General features: G+C 29.2%; 1 protein-coding gene across 1 annotated transcript in view; it reads left to right on the forward strand.

Annotated features, from left to right (window-relative positions):
• The window catches only part of LOC114119928 (octopamine receptor beta-1R-like), a 108,806-nt gene that overhangs the window by 40,638 nt on the left and 49,615 nt on the right, over positions 1–18,553 (forward strand). The window contains exon 2 of the mRNA XM_050206849.1: positions 14,064–15,085. Within this exon, the coding sequence (XP_050062806.1) occupies positions 14,238–15,085 (848 nt within the window). The 5' untranslated portion in view covers positions 14,064–14,237. The remainder of the gene's footprint in view (positions 1–14,063; positions 15,086–18,553) is intronic.

The raw sequence follows: 18,553 nt of genomic DNA on the forward strand, positions 1-18,553 counted from the left end.
CCATGCGAGTCGTTTAAACGCGCTGAAACACGGTGGTCGACAGTCTTGATATCGTTTACGGTACCCTATTTGCTTTGTGCTTGAAAATAAAGGTAGTCACGTGAAAAAAAAATACTCCCGGATGAACGGTTATTATATCTCGTTAGTTCTGAGCAAAACAGTGGTAAAAACGCTTTGATTTATACAACACGGTAAAACCATACAAACAGCATACATTTAGGTATATAACTGTCAGTACGCATGCGTTCGCGTGCGATCGTGTGTGTGTCCGTGAGTGTACCTCTTGTTATAACATATATATATATTTATTATATATTATATATACGTTTAAAAACAATTTTTCCTCTAATTTTACCCGGTCGCGCGGATACGTGTTTTTTTTCATATTCAAAATAAATAATAACGATAATATTCGCGAGTCCTGCGTTTGATTTATTAATATTTTAGTCGTTTTTGAACCGATATACATAATTTATAGCGGCCATTCTGGCCATATTATTCTAGTCGGTATAGGTTGTAGTATTTTGCCTATATATAACGACATGCCGGTTATAGACGTATCACAATGACAGTCCGTAGCAGTGCCGTAATTTCAAAATTTGGGGCCAATATTTTCAATGTTCCCCCTCATCCAGGCATTATATAGTAAGGTTTGATAGGGAGGTGTATTCGTGTTATTGAAATTATTTTATACATATTTTAAACACATAATATATGATTTTAAATTTTATAATTTAAAATGTTAAAATAATTTTAGTAATACCAAAAAAAAAAAAAAATTAGTTCTTTATTAAACATTATTAAAAAAAAAACACATCGTTTTACCTCGAGTATTTTAAGCGAATGCACCCGAACCTTCTGATCCTTCTTAGTTACGCCACTGGTCCATATAGGCATAATCTGTACCTTTGAAACAAATCACGAATACGTGCGACATGTACTTTGATTTAATTAGTGATGAATTTAATGTGTGTAATGTACGTTGCCGAGAGCATTCGAGAATACTGTTGTCTTTAACCACCGGTTATCCTCGACACAAGGCACGTTCCTCACCTCAAACATACGGTTTCTAAACTCGGCTACAGTAGGATCCGCTAAAGCGATATACGAAAACTCGAAACCCTCTACGTTTAAATTCGTTGATATGTGTATATCTTCAAGTTCGAATATTATTTTTATTCACAATAGACGTTCATGGTACAATTATTTCCCAACGATTATATAACAAAAAGCTTGTATAGCTATAAAACCACCCACACTGCCCAGAAACATTGCTGAAGGTCGAAACAAATATCGTTTTGTCGAAGATTGTTATTTTAATGTGTATAATTTATTACGAGAACGTAAGTTAAACCGTAACAATTAAATTCGTGGTAAAAATATATATATTTTATGTAATTTCCAAAACATTTACAAAAGACGATTATAAATTTTGCAAGTGCAATTTATATGATTGTCGGGGAGTACAACAGTTGGCCGGGACCGACTTCACATTCTATATAAATAGACAATACCAATCGATTGAAATAACATCGACCTTTATTGTTTGTTCGTCCTCACGAGAAGACCCATTTCACTGTTTATAAAATAGGTCACTATAACCTTATACTGTCTTCACAAATATTTATAACTGAATTACCAAGTTCCACACACAAAGATGAGATAGGTTTTTTTTTAATATCATCAACCCAAGAAAATATTTTTTTCTTCGTAATGTTTCGTAATTTCTAAACGTAATAAAGAAACAGTTTTCTGTATTTTAACGCCTTTTTTATGCTATCAAATATCCTCAAACCATTGAAATTGAACGTTGTCATTTTATTGGTTTTAGTACATATAAAAGCATTATCAACTTATTTTTTTCTTCTATGACTCATATTTTTTCACTCTTTATATCAATATAGTTTTCACATTCGTGAATCGTCGAAATAAATGATATTCTATATTATCATTACACTCGGGTGAATAATATTTCGATTTAAAATATATATTATAATGTCTTATATATTAAAATTTATCGTATTATTCTACATGCTAAACGATTTAATAGTTTTCCGTATTCAACATTCGTATTTGAACTCTAAACATTCATCACTATAGATCTCGTACTTCCGACTTATTCGTCCCACTTGTTCGACAAAGAACTTCCTAAAACAAGAATTATGTATACTGTATGCGAATTTTACTTTAAATATTGTATGATCTCAAAACATACACCGATACGGTCACCACGTGTTTTTTACATTTTGACGTTGAGATTTATTTTATCGTACATTTACTTTTTAAAAGTTGTGTTTTAAAGTTTTTTTTTTTTTAAGGCGTTTGGCAAAGATATTTAACAGAGGTATAAAAACAAAATCCAACTATTCCATGTTTTTGAAAAATAAAAGATGTAAACATCCAACATACAATACATTACTCTCTCTTAATTCTTGGTAAATAGGTATGGTATTTGTTAGGAAAAAATGTATTTTTTTTCTAAAAATGTTTACACTTTTATCAAACATTAATGCTAATTTCACATACGAGTACTAGCATTTAATAAATCATTGCAGTATCTCCATGACACATTGCAGCAAACTGCGTTAAAAATTAGTGCATTCTACACGAGTAACCCAACAGGAGAATTTCAAATAATTCGTCTTTACCCTTTACGCTACATTACAAGAATAAATAATTTCCTTTCGTTGAATTACTACCTGTCAATTGTTAAAAAAAAAAAATGTTTGTTTTTTTTTTAATCTGATACCGAATTTCCAAAATGTCGATAATTTTTCCAAATAATATAACCTTAAAAAATAAAATTATATCGTCAAGTTATTATTATTTCGGTGTTTCTTATGAATGTATAAAATACGTTTGTTATTTCAATTTTTAACTTTCACGTTATTGGTCACTTTTAGTGTTCTTCATACTATCTTTGAATAATTTTTAAATTATTAAAAAAATTATTGTGTAATTTTTGATCTTGATTTTATTTCCACGAGAGTATATTTTATTATAGAACTACTTAAATTAAAATATTTATAAGTGCTGTTTTCTTGTTGAGATTGTATAAAATAAGAATATTGCAATTCAATTCCGTTTTCATTTTTTAATTTTAATAAATTAAATTACCTAACTAACTAACCTTCCTATATTAAACAATAATATTCAATATCACTTCATTAAAAAAATCAAAAGCATTTATTTATTTTTTTAATTAACAAAAATACATATTTTGTAAATTTCTAGTAGAAACAATTAATTTACACACTTTATTTTAATAATTATAAATCAATAAATATGAAACAATTATTATCGTACGTGATGTTGAATTTAAATAAACGATGAACCTAGAGTGATACCGTAAACATATTATTATTGTATAGCTCATGTATTCATGTGATTGACTGAACTACATGACTTCAAAATATCATTATTTAATCACTGATAATGTCATAATTTCTGCAACGGAAATTAAATTGCTTTATTTCAGTATACTTTTATTTAGGATGTATTTATTTTGTTATGAAATCAGATAAATTATGCATTTTTTTTTTTTTTTCTTTTTTAAAAATAACTGAAAATTGATGGTTTAATCTAAGAAATAAATTCATATATATTCTATATAACGTATTTATACTTATGTATCGCATATATAATTTCTTCGAGTACGATAAAGTATTAATGGGTACGAAACTTCTTACTGGTATTACAACAATTGTTTTATTTAGTTTCTAAACTCTGTATCCGTATCGAGAAACTGATTTATCAGCTATTTCACAATGAGATTTGAAGGCATAAAATCCAAACGCTTTTCTCTGGCGTTTAATTCATTGCATTGATATATATATATAAATATACACAAATAAAAACAACAAAAATATTATCTCGAAGTGCATTTAAACAATACGGAGTAGCTATAGGATTTCAATCACGTAGGTTAGGTTACTCTGCAACTTAACTTACTTTAACGTCAATGAAAGATAATTTTAATTCGCAATTCAAACAATAGATTTTTATAAAATCGAAGTAAAATGTAAAATTATTAAAATATATTATATACTATATATTAAAATATATATATATATATATTCACCGTCAATAATTATATTATATAGTGTAAAACAATATATTTTTTTTAATTAAAAACATCTAGATATAGGATAAATTGCCGTTTAAAAATTGGTCCATTCATTAGTTTTCTAATATATAGATATATGACAAGATGCGCGATTGGATTTCACATAACAGATTTTTACATATGTATTATTCCACGAAAATGTACCATTTAAATCGCTTCTACAGGTACCTACATTTATTTAATCAAATGTATATGACTACTTAATACGTTTATGTTCGAATAATATATTATAATACACGTAGATAAATATGCCTACACGTTATACGAACATTATATTACCTATGTTAATTTATTTTTATAATACAGCATTTAGCAATTTAGGCATTATAATTATCTCATGTTAACTTTAGTGAAAACTGCAACGGTCAACATAAATATTACTCAGTTCGTACATCATAATCATATAATGTACGAAAAATGCTTTGTACACGTTAAAAATGATTTAGGATATAATTCCTTAATACTTTAATGTTCGTAAAACTATTGGGTTATCATTTGTTTATTGGGGTGAAATGCTGGTAAGGTGAGGTCATCAACAAAATTATTTCGATTCAGAAATTAAATATTTAGCTAACAAATTAGAATTTCACTTATCAGTAATTTTAAATATTAACTTATTGTGTTTATTTGTTTATTTTTTTTTTTAATTAATTAAATAAACAGTATAGCAAGTTTTTTTCGTACTCTCGGGACATTTGTCCGATTAGTCAAAAACTGTCAGACATTTTTTATTCTTTATCAAACTTGTCAACTGTTAAATTATTTATTTATTCGATGTATTTTTAATAAAAAATCTTCAATATATTGTATACACGATTGAACTATTGTAACATAATTTGTTAAATGATTAAAGTTTAACCAAGTCGATTATGCTGGTGACGAACCTGAATATAATTGGACAGAGTAATACAATTATTGTATGGGATATAATTGAGTGATTTGAGTTTCGAAAATTTATCATTTAGATTGAATGCTGGTAATCTTGAAGTTGAAAATGTGGTCATCCTATTATTTCTCTAGAAAGCTTATTCTGTTGTAGTGGTCATACAATTAATAACGTGTCAAGATTATTGTTGTGCTTCGAGTGAAATAATACAATACGTACAACGTGTTTTATTCTCATTTGATTCTAACAAATTTTGTACCAACCATCCTAACCATCCAAATAAATTACACAAAAATATTGTTAAAAAAAACCTACGTCAAACCAATTTGCTATTCAAAGTTACGGAAGAAAATAAAAAATATAGTATTAACTATATTTAGATACTATGAGTATACAATCTCATTGATCAAATTTAATACTATTGAGTTGTATATTACTAATTAAATTTATCATTACCCATTAGTTCATAATACTTATAAATTATATATATTTACAAATTTTATAATAATTATATACAAAAACTAATTAATATGTATTATTTTATTTTTAAGACTTGAAATACAAATCAATATTGATGGGAAAGAATAACAAAAAATTATAAAATATACAAACGCATTTATATTTTTTATTTTAATCAAATTTAGATTAAACGATCTTGACCGAAATGCATCGATAAATATATAATAAAAAATATATTATATGATAGATATTAATAATATTTTTAAACTAGACATTTTATCCTAAAAATAAACACACACAATATGTACTAAAAGTAATTTTTAATTATTTCACTTAATTTAGTTACGTTATCAATTCTTAATTACCTGTAAATGCTATACACTTAAGTGCAAAATGTGGTTTTTATTGTATATTCAAATATTGGAGATGTTTAAAACAAAACTCTCTAATATCGTTTATTTCCCCGTAAGATGCGATGCTGTCGAAATATTAAATTATTATGCAATAACATCTACCTATCTATTATAATGACTACATCTGTGATTACGGTTTACACGCATTAGTACTTAGTACAAATTAATAATAATTATAACACACCTACGTTATGAACTATATTAAATACAATTATACCTGTCATCGGTCGACCCAACAACAAGATGTTCGATATTGTTGCGACACTAATGCAAAGCAAAAGATGGATAGTGCCATAATTAAAACAGTTAACTGTGATATATATAGCTCGTAATATTATTATTGAACACTATACATATTATGTATGATACCAAGTAAAATTTAATCAAGTCTCAAAGTGAATTTAACAATTTGAAATATGTAATTAAAAAAAAAAAAAACATTTTAATGTTCATAATTGATGTGTGGAAAGGGGTTTTACAAACAAATTCTCTGTAATTGCCAACGCAGTTGATTTTATTATAACTCATAAACGTCGATGGTCGAAATGGTATTCCCGATATTATTATATTTGCAGTGTTCGTTAAAATCTATTAACAAACAACGTATAGTTGAAAACTATTCATACAAATCTAATAACGAAAGTTATAAATCGTTAATTCATCACTGCATCTTATAATTCATAAATATTATACTTAGAATGACTACATATTATAACAAATATATAGGTACCATCCATTTGATTGTATTACAATAATTTTTAAATATATAAATAAATATAATGGATTTAAAAATTTCATTTCTTTTTTTTAAGGTTAGAATATTCAAATAAATATAATAATGATATACATAATATGTTTTTGATGACATTTGTTTTAAAAACAACTTTACAATTTAAAAATAAAGTAAATTTCATGAATTTAAGTATGATCAGAAAAAAAATTATTATGCCATAAATGAAAAATTATGCTACTACTGTGATACAGCTACATTGCCTATCCAGAAAGCCGTATTTTTGTAATGTAATCATTTAAATTATGAAAAACATATATAAATTGCTACTGGGAAAATAGATCAGATGACTGAGAATATTGTGTTAATGCGTCTTTTTATTATAACAAAAAAATATATTAATTTACGAGTCTTACAAAACTACTTGAACTAGTTTTAGTAAGTATTATTACATTGGACACAAAAATAATGAAAAACACAGTTTATCTTAAACATTTTAAAAATGTTGCATATTTATTTATGTATAAAATAAACAAACAACCGTGTTTTTTTTTTTTTTTAAAAAAAAGCATGTCTTTTTCATCTCTTCAAACTAACCTAACTAAAACTACATATTCTACAAAAAGAAATCCAAACAAATATATTGTCATAAAAATTAAAAACTTATTCAAACATGTACCCTTATAAAAAAAGTTTGACAAACGATGCATAATATTTTTATTTAAAGGAAAAAACATTTAATAATGGGTAACTTTGTTGGGAACTTTCAATTTATTTAAAAATAAAATTGCAAATATTTAAATAACTATACATTATATTTTTCAGAAAAACTTTGATGTTTTCAAAAACTATTTTCATTTATAAAATATTGTCTTAAACAACTTATAATAATTAAAAGTATCGATGAGCATTATTATTGTTTTTCATTTAATCGTAATAAATAAGTTACTTAGTTATCGATATCGATTTATTTGATAATGGGTATGCCGTAAATTTCACAAATGGTTCATAATACTTTAGTTTCAAAGTTTTATTCATTATCTTAAATAGCATAAACTAATAATAATATCAAAAGATCAAATTCAGATTAAAACTATGAATTTTTATTTAATATTTTGCTACACTTTTAAATAGTTTATTTATATTGAAATGTTATCAATGTGTTACTGCAAACCTAAATATTACATTTAGTTAAATTATTCAACATAAGATATAAAATATAAATAAAGTAAATGAGACCTATCTCACCTACCCGCATTATGACTAAATATAAAAAATAATGTCAGTCTTCACTGAGGGTAACTGTAGGTATTATTGTACACTATTTATTTTAATAAACGATGTTGCGTTGGGGGAGGATAAATACTCACCCTGTTTTTCTTTATTCAACGGCTTAAAATCGAAAAAATAAAGATATAAATAAATTGCAATTTTTTTTACAGCATAGTGATTATAGTGACAATATAGTATCTTGGACTATAAATTAAAATATTACTGTTTCATATTAATTGTCTATTCTAACATTGGTTCACTTTTTTGATATTCTTTGCATATTATATTTATAATACATTTCAACAACAATAATATTTCAATCATTTAGTTTGACCTAAACCTACTTAAATGTAGTAAATCGTATATTTTTTTCTCGCTAGTTTTGAAAAAAATGTCTTAAACTCGTAATATTTTGTTAATTTTAAAAAATATATTTCAAAGAATATTCTGTCGTTCTAAATATATTTCATGTTCTTGGGAATTATTGTAAACCAATAAACAATAATAATAATCACTCGATATATGTTTTAAAAAGTTTCACTAATTTTCAATACTACAATACCAATTTTTCATATAATGTTACTCTCAGAAAGATTATAGGTACACATACCACACTAATTGTACAAAGAAATAACTAAATTAAGAAATGGATGAAACAAAGTATGGTTTTATGTAAAAATGTACACAAATAAATTTACACGTATAGGTGAAGAATAATAGTTTATTTATAATTATTTGTTTTAAAGTTCATAAATATAGATTATATTTTTATCGTAAAATATTAAAGAAATTGTGTTTGTACCTCGCGGTAAACCGTTAAAATCATCTATTAAACTTTTGTTTTTAAACTCGTTATTAGTTTGTCTTTATACTATTACCTTTAATTTCACAATTAAATAACATAAGATTTTATGAGTATTCATATGTCAGAGGGAGGGTATCATATGGTTATTATAACAACAAATAAAAATTTAAGTTTAAAGTGAAATTTTGAAATTTTAAAGAAAAAAAAATCGTAGGTATACGATTTTTATAATTGTGTGGCAAGTGAAATTAGTAAATATTCAATTTTTATAATTTTAGTAAAATATTCAAGTACTTATAAATACCAAACCATAGACTCAATATTGTATTCTATAATTCTATTTTTTCAGAAAAATATCACGCCCCAAGATATTGTAAAAAAAAAATAACTTAATAAAGTATTTATTTTATGCTGTGATATTTATTTTTAAAACAATGATGAATCGTCTAAAGTAAAAAAATATCTAGAGTTCGGTTTGAGACTCGCGAGTTGAAATTTGTTTGTTGATTTCGTCGAATGTGAGAATAAATACTTTGTAAGAAAAAAATCGATACCCTCGAGGCTTCAAAGTATCAACAACACTCTCGTGGTTTCCAATTGATGTATTAGGCCACTCGATATTATTTTTTTACCAACACTCATCCCGTCCACACAAAAAAAAGCGTTTGCAGACAAAGATAATATAAAAAGCGTTTTAAGTGGGAACACTTATTAGATAATACAAAAACATTTAACTTATCAAAACCTCGAGACAAAAACTAAACGAGAGACTAAATAAATGACGACGATGCTCAACGTTTAAGAAATTCGCATCGCGCACCGTTTACATCGCCTACCGTATTGCGACTACCAGAGTAGGTTCCGTAATAATCGTATTATTATAATATCGCATTCGGCTGGTTAAATTTCGAAGTCGCAGACGGTGCACACGACAAACGCAATAATAATGATATTACAATTTATATAGATATCGTGTACGTATAATATATATCGTATCAGTGCGTCGTATTCGCAGTCGAATTTTGGCGAACCGTGTATAATAATACGGTCCTATTACGACATCGATGATGATTACGATGACGATGATAACGACGACAACGACAACAACAACAACAACAACAATAATAATAATTACAATCGCGATCGACATTATTCCGGAGAAGAGTTGCAGAAAGTCTGCGTGCGAGTCCTTCGAAATATTATCATAATATACAATATGTTTGAATATACTTTGTACGTATATACATATATATAGTTACAGCAGCTGTAAGGCGTTTCGAACGTGGTCTTGACAGTTTGTCGAGTCGGCACAACACAATACACATGGGGCCGAAGGGCTGAAGTCTTGGACTCGGGTCGAAGGATGGGTGTGGTGGTGGTTTGTAGCGTGTGTGCGAGTTGAGTGTATGGTGGGTGGATGGGATAGGGGTAGTGTAGTTGTGGGTTATTGCTTATACGATATAGGCGATGTCTTGGGCAGGACGACCGCGCGTCATATTGTGGCCGTGAAATACGAAATGTCGATTTATATTAATTTCGGGCCGTCGCCGTCATTGTATACGCGATTTCCATACACGTTCCGAAAACTCACCCTCGACCACCCTCGGCCCTAAAGGGGGGGGGGGAGGGCGACTGGGCGAGTAGTCGAATTGTCTCGGCGAAAACGATGCGACCGTATTATATGCGCCCGCAATGCCGGCGGCGGCGCAAGACGAGAAGACAAATTTGAATGAACGATGTGGTGCGTGTCACGACGGCCGACAGTGCGCATATACGGAGGGTGACTGTTTAATCAGAATGACCACAACAACGATGTTGTGGTCACATAGGTGTAGGTAATAACAAAAGGCATATATTACGAGTGGCGTAGGTAACCATTTGGAATTGCCAATACTCGTTAGTGGCGAAATATTCCGATGGGCCATTTAGTTCTTAAAATCAATCTAGGTGTTTTTTTTTTTTTTTAACACAAAAAAAACTACAAAAACCATATTGTCTTAACCGTGTTACCGACAAATTTACAAAATTTTAAGTTAACAAGTTAATATTGAAAACATTTTTAATACAATGACAACCACTGTAGATTTAATATTGTTTCGTCCCTATTCAAGACAATTTTATTTCAATTCACACATTCAGGAGAAATTTCAAAAAAATAAATAAATAATGTTTGTAATAATATGAAAAATTACTAAATGATGAATTCGTAATAAATTGACGTTTGCTAACAAAAGTTTGTTAACTAATGAAAATGGAAGTTGTAAATAATGGTTTAAAATATATTTTATTTTTGTTTCGACGAGTTATTGTTGGTTTTTAAATATACTTAAAACTTGTGTATAACAATTACAATATTACATACATAATATTATTTTGTGATTCTTATTATTTTTTAATTTTTTAATGATATTCGACTATACATACATAGGTTAGATAGTTAAAGTATTAATTAAACGTTTTTTTTTTTGTGTGTGTACCTATAAAAAGGGATAACGTTTGAAAGTTGATAGGGACCTACTTTCAAGAGTCTTGGAAAACATTTTCGTTATTTTTTATTGTACGTCGGGTTTTTTTCTTTGTAAGCTACACATTATATTAATATTATCTCAACTGTGAATAGGCTTATCTTTATTTTTTTTCTATGTCAATGCAACTCCTGTTCTTCCTGTGACGTTATATTTGTACAAAGTCAAAAACATTATCGATCAATTCATGACGATATCTTACAGTTACACTACAAAAACAACATCGAGCATAGAAATAATAATTGTACAAAAAGATGTGTTTATCGCGCACACTACCAAAACCGACAACATGAAAGATGCAACGGTGATATGAAATTTACAGATTCTAAATTAAAATATATTATTTTACGATATTGATACAGTATGTTAAACATAAAATAACATAAACAAAACGAACGCAGACACAACATAAAAACGTTATTGTAATAATTAAGTTGCATAAATGTATATGAAATAATATTGTTACAATAATAGTTATGTGAGCAAAGGCAAATAAAATACGATTCACGTCAGAGTCGAATGAATGACGGCAAAACGTCAGAGCAGGTAAAAATATATCAAGCAAAGGGGCAGATGGGACAAAGGGTTTAAAATAGTATAATAATATGATGGCCATGCTCGTGACAGTGTTATTGACTTTCGATTTTCGTACCTAAGTCAACCTATAGGTAATCGTAAATATTAGAATATTTTAACCATCGTTTCTTTTTCTTTTTTCTTTTTAAAAATATCAACTTGAACGAGAACAACATAATCGATAGTAAATATTATAACTATTCAAAGTGCATAGATCAAATGAAAAGCAGTAAATGATGAGTATTTGATCATTTGAAACATTAGATTTTTAAACCCAGTCCAGAGTGCTTATGCAAAGATATCAACGATTTCAGAAACAGTTTTTATTAAAAAATTTAAAAATAAAAACGATTAGGTTAATATTTAAGTCAATACAATTTTATTAAATCAAACAAAATAGTGAAATAAACTTTAAGGTAGAATACAAAAAAGGAACAAACGGGGGATATCATCCTATATCCATTGATACATTACAACCGTAACACCCTGTATTTTGTTTATGTGTGTGTTCATAGTATACAATACACATATGGATAACTTAATACGATTTTTTAATTTTTTTATGTTCCAGTCGCAGAGAGTGTATAATAATAAAATATAGGTATGTGTGCATGTATGGATAATCGATAGAACCATGAATTATTAATTTTAATCAGTTTTTTGTTAACAAATAAAGTTTGATAAGTAAGGCATTTTGACGAAGGTATAATTATATAAAAAAAAAAAAAAACATAAATCACATACATTTGTATTTTATGTGTATAATATAATAATTCATCTATCTTCCTCAACCTCCATATTTACGCTATCTCTCTTTCTCTTTCACTCTCATTCATACACACACATACATTCTTTCAGTATCCTGTGCTAGCAATTTAGAAAATTTAATAAAACATTGAGTCAACCGTAAAAAAAAAAAAAACACTAAAACCAAGGACCGTTCAAACTTCAAGCTACGGTCAACGAGCACGATGTTAGGTCGAATCTTATAAATAATTCCTTGCAACATTATCAACTTTAGCAGATTTATGGTGCATAATACAATATTAATATATCGTTTTCTTTATTCATCATCGATTTATGGCGTAAGTTATTAACAATTATTGTTTATTGATCCGTCTACGTCCTACTTTGATATTATTGTATTAATCACAGTGTTTAACGATCCATAAAATTAAAAACACTGTTATTATTAACATAATATTGAGGATAATTGGTATCCAGAATAAGACCGTTGTTGTAGTATTATAATGAAAACGTCCCAAATCGTTATTATAAATAAATTATTATTTATATCACAGTTAGGTGCCTTTTATAAGTTAACCTTTTTCAACCCTTACGTCCGATTTATATTGACTTATAATATTAATTGATTTTCGTTTTATACGTAACAACATTAAAATTGATACTTTTTTCATTTGTTCAAAGGGTTTTAATTTTATTTAACACTTTTGAGTGGCGAAGCGGAACACGAATAATATTACTATATTGATTTGCACATCTTTTCTCTCCATCTCACAGTGTATATGTATAATATGCGTATAATAAGATTCCCTAGTGTAGTAACCATGTAAACAACTAGGAAGCAAAAATTATTTATTCACCAAAATTGAAACCAAAATCTACGCTTGTTTGTTTTTATACAAGTCTTAAAACTCATTTTATGGCTTAGAAGCAAATCATAGATACCCGATAACAAGGGATTATTAAAAAAAGGTACCTACCTACTATAACTTGCTTAAAAAAAAAAAAAAAATCATGTGATGATAATCCTGTAATTCATAAAATAAAATTATTTTTGTATCCCAGATAATACGATAATGTTAAAAGTATATCAATATATTAATTTTTCATACACCAGGAGAACGAGTAAAAACATATTTTATGCAATCGTTTGAGGAAAGGCGTTATTATCTTGTAAATGTATATGTTAAATGCGGTCATTATTCATTTTAAAGATTTCTATTGATGGCATATCTGAGAGATGAGGACAAAGCGATACTGGTACCTACATATTTTTATGTCATCCGAACACAAACATTGGAAAAATCGTCAAAAAAAAAAAAAAAAATTCGTCGGGTGAATATGACTTTGGCAAAGGGGAGAGGGAAGAAAGGACGTGAAAAACAGTGCTACTGGTTAGATTCTTGCCAAGACGCGATGACACGGTCGTTCGAATAGACGCCGGGGGCGGGCGCGACCATATTAATAATAAATCGATCGAATTTTAAAATTACGAAATAATTTCTGACCCCGACTTTGGTTTTTCAGACGATCGTCGACATGCCGCCAGGGGCACACTGTCGGGGCGGCAGTGGCGGTGACGTCAGCCGTCCGCGCGGCGGCCAGAACGGAAACGATCGGACGACGTAGAAAAGAAGAAGTGCTTTACGAGAGCGACGGCCAAAAGGAGCAGGAGAAGGAACGGCAAAGGCCTTAGCGACGATGTTCGCGGCGGCCACGGCGGCGGCGGCAGCGGCCACGGGCGCGGTAAACGGGACGGCCGAGGCGACCACAGCGGCGATGGCCGCGACCACCATCGCCGCGGCGTCGACCACGGCCTCGGCGGCGACCACGGCCTCGGGCGCTCTGGCCACGGCGGTGGCCGGGACGGGCGCGACCGCCATTTCGGGCGGCGCCGTGGACGCGCTGCTGGACGAGCTGGCCGACCAGGCGCGGTTCTGCGGTTACGTGGCCAAGTGCGCGGCCATGTGCTTCATAGTGGTGGCCGCGCTGTTCGGCAACCTGTTGGTCATGGTGAGCGTGATGCGGCACCGCAAGCTGCGGGTGATCACCAACTACTTCGTCGTGTCGCTGGCCCTGGCCGACATGCTGGTGGCCATATTCGCCATGTGCTTCAACGCCAGCTTCGAGCTGACCGGCCGCTGGATGTTCGGCCGGTTCATGTGCGACGTGTGGAACTCGATGGACGTGTACTTCTCCACCGTGTCCATACTGCACCTGTGCTGCATCAGCGTGGACAGGTACTACGCCATCGTCCAGCCGCTCGACTATCCGCTGATCATGACCAAGGCCCGGACGGTGGTCATGCTGGCCTCGGTGTGGGTGTCGCCCGTGCTCATATCGTTCGCGCCGATATTCGCCGGCTGGTACACGACGGCCGCGCACGACCACGAACGGCTCCGTCACCCGGACGTGTGCGCGTTCGTCGTCAACAAGCAGTACGCCGTCGTGTCGTCCAGCGTGTCGTTCTGGGTGCCGGGCGTCATCATGCTGTTCACGTACTACCGCATCTACCAGGAGGCCGACCGACAGGAGCGCATGCTCTACAGGTGCGTACCAAACCCTCTCTCTCTCTCTCTCTCTCGTACGTGTCCTGCAGTAGTAATTAATAGAAATAGTAATAATAATAATAATGTTATTATCCTTACCGCGGCGTGTACCCATTACGTCACGGGAGGATGGCCGACGTAAACGCGTTTTTGCGAGCCACGAAAATTCGAAAAAATTTTAATAAACGCTTAAAATTAAAATTTATAACAATAACGAGTACGTTTCGATCTTGTAAATAAGAAGTCACGTCTGACTATGACTAGAGCCGCTATATTATAATGTGTCCGCCAACGCGGCGGGCGATAACAACTGTGCGTAAACTGGTTCTATGATAACTATGTATAATAATATTGTTATCGTCATTGACGAAAAGTTCGTTGCGCGACTACAACCGACCGTTTTCGGGTGTTCGTAAGTCATAATATATAATAATATTTTTGAAATTTTAGGTGCTCGTAATTAAGAAAAAAATATTTATTCCCCCTCCCCCACCATTTTTTATAATACATGAAATATTGCGATTTCGTATTTATAGATTCCGAAAAGATACCCTATAATATGAATTCCCGTATAGTTTCTGTTTCCGATCAATTAGAAACATATTAATAAACAAAACTAAACGACACTAAATGTGGTCCTGAAAAGCTTCTGCTGACAAGCTAGTGCGGTTGGCGTTGTAGTATTTTGTATTAATTTCATTAGAATGTACTCTCTTTATGTATTTGTATTTTCATTCTATCGTTCGACTACCTGTTTGAAATACATTTCAAAAAATTTTTTAACAAGTATGGTACTATATATTTTGATTATAATAATACGTAATATAATATTGTGTAATTAATATTTGAGAATTGTTGTCGAATATTGTAAATTTTATGTAAAATTTTATGAGTAAATAACAATAGTTGTATTATGTAATTGCGTTTTTAGATACATTTTTATAGTTTTTTCGGATAAACAGTGTTTTGACAAACAATATAGGTACCTATAACGTACTACATTATTCACGAATACAATATTATATATTACATTTACGAATTTTATAACATGTCTTTTAATTGTTTACATAATATTATATAATTTTTTAATTTTTTCATGAATTCAAAAATAATTACATTTTTTTTTTTTTTTTGATGTTGTATCTGTAAATAAGTGCACGTAATTAATACGTTAAAGCGAAAAGTGAGTAGTAGTGATGTTTGCTGAGCCCAATAAGCTTTTAGGGAGAGAACTGTAAGTGTACAGTATATTCAAAGCATACAGTAGGTACTCATTAGACACTATATACATACGATACTAAGATATATCATCATGTTTCTAATATTATGTCCAATTTTCAAAATTGTTCATACATTATAAAATACATAGTAATGTACCTTTATTAATATACATTATGTATATGGTTAATAATATCAAATGTTTTAACTTCCGCACACACTGTTGATTCGAAAACACAAAATCGATCCGACGTGTTTATATTACATTATTTATTTATTTACATATACATTAAAGTAAAAGTACAGAGTTTATTGATTTCAAATAATACTAGTTTAACTAAATTATATAATTTTAGAATTTAAAATTCTACATCGCATTTAATGCAATTATATTATACCCAGACGATATCTGATGTAATTAACATTAACAGGAAATAGAGTCGTTAAATTAAAAAACAAAAATGTAATATTAAACAAAATATTTTAATTTAATTAAATGGTAAATTTGTTTAAACCGTTTTTGTGTAAGTTCACATACAAACAACACATACAATTTTGAATTGTATAATCACAATAAACTACAAATTTAGTCAATGCTAAACACATTTTTATGTCGATTTTGGATAAAACCTCAAGACTGTTGTTTTAACATGATGTATTAAATTTATTATTATTTATTTCTTCAGCTATTGAGGAAGTAGATTTATTATAAATAATATTGATAATAATATGCTGTTTTCTTCGACCTTCCCTCCCAGTTTAAATGCTTGAAGTTTTGATACATAATAATCTAATAGGTATTTACGAAAAGTTTTATACATGTATGACATTATACATACATTTATGATGCAAATGAATTATAAAAATAAAATTTTACTAAAAATTAATACTAATTGATAAATTTAATTTAATTCAATAAAATCATATAATCGTAACTGATAAATCGGATTTTAGTATCGTTGCGCAACAAATACGAAATAATATGGAGATTCCTTGAGGTTATATCTATATACAATTCATTAACATGGAATGAAACGCTTTTACGAATTACGATTAACGAAAGAAGTTTAAAAGATAAAAAAATTCAAACTAAAATGACTTTATTAATTAAAAGTAGACGAAAATGTTTCAATACAAAAGTTTCTTATAGTTTTTTTTTTTTTTAATTTAACAATAAAGTTGCATACATATACCTCATTGATTAAAAGTTAATCCGATCCAATTTCTAAATTAATTAAATAAATGATTATTTTCAAATATTATACCGATAATTGGTATTAAATCTAACATATTTTAAATTGAAAATATCTCAAATCTAACAAAAGTATAAAATATAAATTATTATACGTATCAATATATTTAATATTAGTGTGGTAAACATATAAACATACAGTGATACGGAAATATTTATGGTCAACATTGGTAATATTTGAACATTATGATGTTTAAAATGATTTAGACAAAAGACTACACAAATATACCTGAAAAAAAAATTGTACTTCAAATGACATAGAATCTAAAGATATTATAGTATCTAAATAGGTAATTAGACATATTAGAAAAAATACATTAATAATCTTTCATAAAATTACATATTATAAATTTAGAAAACACTATAGTTTAATAGACATTTTTAAAACACCTTGTACTTTATTATACTTAAATAATTCTATAAAAATGATTAAAAAATAAAAAACTGAGTGTATACTTTTAAAGTAAGGATTATTTTAACCAATATATCCAAAAGATTTCTTTCAGAGTCTTATATTATGTCTTACAATATGAGTGCAGTACAATAAAAAAGGATCTTTTCAATAAGCTTTAAAATACAGGTATAATATTTAACACAACAAGTTATAACGTAAGTAGTGAACTCTGTCTAACAGAAAATGGTTTATTACAACTAAAAACACGATTTCCAACTATACTGTCATAGTATGAATAATATTTAAATTTATATTTTGCAATTCAAAAACATACTTAGATTAAGATATCACAATAGAATTTTTACATTTCATACCTATTTTATGTTTTACAAAAAATGATATCTCGTTGTTTTTATCCATAAAAACTTATTAAAACAAAATAATATAAGAAATAAAATCATTTTTCTCAACAAAATGAGAGAGATTTATTAAAAATAACCATTAAAACTTTCATAAAAGTTTTTTTAATTTAAATTATTTCACATAAATATTAATATATAACATTATATTTTTTTTAAGTATAAAAATAGCCATTTCATGTACT

Source organism: Aphis gossypii, chromosome 1 (assembly GCF_020184175.1).
Source record: "Aphis gossypii isolate Hap1 chromosome 1, ASM2018417v2, whole genome shotgun sequence".
In the NCBI taxonomy this organism is placed as follows: Eukaryota; Metazoa; Arthropoda; class Insecta; order Hemiptera; family Aphididae; genus Aphis; species Aphis gossypii.